This window comes from Nannospalax galili, unplaced genomic scaffold (genome assembly GCF_000622305.1).
Source record: "Nannospalax galili isolate Female #2095 unplaced genomic scaffold, S.galili_v1.0 scaffold1275, whole genome shotgun sequence".
NCBI classification, from domain to species: Eukaryota; Metazoa; Chordata; class Mammalia; order Rodentia; family Spalacidae; genus Nannospalax; species Nannospalax galili.
Window position 1 is genome coordinate 124,823 of NW_008335578.1, and position 1,895 is coordinate 126,717.

General features: G+C 43.1%; 1 protein-coding gene across 1 annotated transcript; it reads right to left on the reverse strand.

The window, feature by feature from the left end:
• Positions 1-680: 680 nt before the first annotated feature.
• Positions 681-1,610, reverse strand: LOC103731941 (olfactory receptor 7A17-like). Its single transcript, XM_008830442.1, has one exon. It carries the CDS (start codon positions 1,608-1,610, stop codon positions 681-683), a length of 930 nt encoding a protein of 309 aa, XP_008828664.1.
• Positions 1,611-1,895: the final 285 nt, after the last annotated feature.

The window sequence follows — 1,895 nt, forward strand, 5'->3', positions numbered from 1 at the left end:
ATCATCTGGGTACAAATGCTTGACTGGGTAGGACTTAACGTGTATGGCAGAACACGTGAGATCCAGTCGGGAGATGAAGGGGTATGGACTGCGGAGGGGGCCTAAATTGGATTAAGAACTGTTGTATAAAATTTCAAAAGCTCAATAAAAATTTTTAAACAAGAAGACTTATAGATCCGACACTAATGAGCTATGATCTCTCTGGTTCCCAGCTCAGATGTGTTTTGTAGATAGAGGGGTTTCTCATGTGCTTATAGAAGACCAAATTCGAGGATGGGAGATGAGAGTTGGTAGGGTGAGGGTGTAGATACGGGAGGAGGTGTGACTATCATAAAAATTAATTGCATGAAATTCTTAAATCAATAAATTTTCTCTTAAAATAAAATGCAAGCTTATGGTAATGTGAATGTGAATTTCCAAATATTTCTCACCCAGTGTTTAGACCATATTTGGAAATTTGGGACAACAGACGAAAAATGTGTTGAATATAAAAAAAGAGTAGACACTTAAAAAAGCTTCTTACAGTGTATAGTGAGGTTGGAGTCAGAGCAATGCAAACCAGGAAATAAAAGGAACACATTCTACTTCCACCATACGATCCCAGAATCTAAGCTTCTAACTTTGAGGTTTTGACCCTGAAAAAAATGGTTATTTTCTCCACCCCAGGTAAAAGGGACTGCTCATAGTTTCCCACCGAAGGCCCTTTTCAGGGCTCTTTTTACATCTTTATTCCGCAGACTGTAGATGAAAGGGTTTAGCATGGGTGTGACCACAGTGTACATCACTGAAGCTGTTGCACTGGAGTGTGAGCTGTGGGTTGCAGCAGAACTGAGGTAAACACCAAGACCTGTGCAGTAAAACAAGGAGACTACAGAGAGGTGAGATGCACAAGTGGAAAACGCCTTGTACTTCCCCTGAGCTGAGGAGATTGCGCGTATGGAGGACGCTATCTTGGAATAAGAATAAAGGATGCCAGAGAGGGGAACAGTAGCCAACAGCACAAGGGCGAAATACATGACCACATCATTAAGAAAGGTGTCGGAACAGGTGAGCTGGACCACCTGATTCAGTTCACAGAAAAAATGTGGGATTTCCAAGTCTGTGCAGAAGGCCAGCCGCAATACCATTAAGCTTTGTAACAAGGCATGCGAGACACTCATGATCCAGGACACCAGAACTAGCAATCCACAGAGCCGGTGGCTCATGATGATAGTGTAATGCAGAGGGTGGCAGATGGCCACGAACCGGTCATAGGCCATCACGGCCAAGAGGAAGTTGTCCAACTCCACAAAAACCAGAAAAAAGTACATCTGAGTGATGCAACCTGCATAGCTAATGACTCTTTTTTTCGTCTGAATATTCACCAGCATCTTTGGGACTGTGGTGGAGGTGAAGCAGACATCCACAAAGGACAGGTGGGAGAGGAAGAAGTACATGGGGGTGTGCAGGTGGGAGTCTGAGACGATGGCCAGGACGATGAGCAGGTTCCCCAGCACAGTAATCAAGTACGTGAAGAGGAAAAGGCCATACACAACAGGCTGCAGGTCCGGATCCTCTGAAAAGCCCAATAGAACAAATTCTAAAATTCTTGTATTGTTCTCTGGTTCCATGTGTTGCCTGTCACTATGAGAAAAAAAATGACATGAGAAATATTTGTGTAAATTGACACCACTGAGAAGGATAAAATGATGTAATTCATATACTATATCAAATACATTAAGTTCATTTTATCCGTGGACCGGCTCCTTGTCAGGCATCTCTGAAGCCATTACTGACTGAGAATCCCTGTCCCACACCAAGTCTTTTCCCTTAGAGGTCATGCATATCACTGCATGACTTAATAAGAAATTATTTCCTATAGTTGAGGACTATGCAGTGACTGCTGACTCTGTTCC

Bases quoted from the DNA above. Each gene is read 5' to 3' on its own strand.
- LOC103731941 (XM_008830442.1), bottom strand. From the start codon at position 1,610: ATGGAACCAGAGAACAATACAAGAATTTTAGAATTTGTTCTATTGGGC.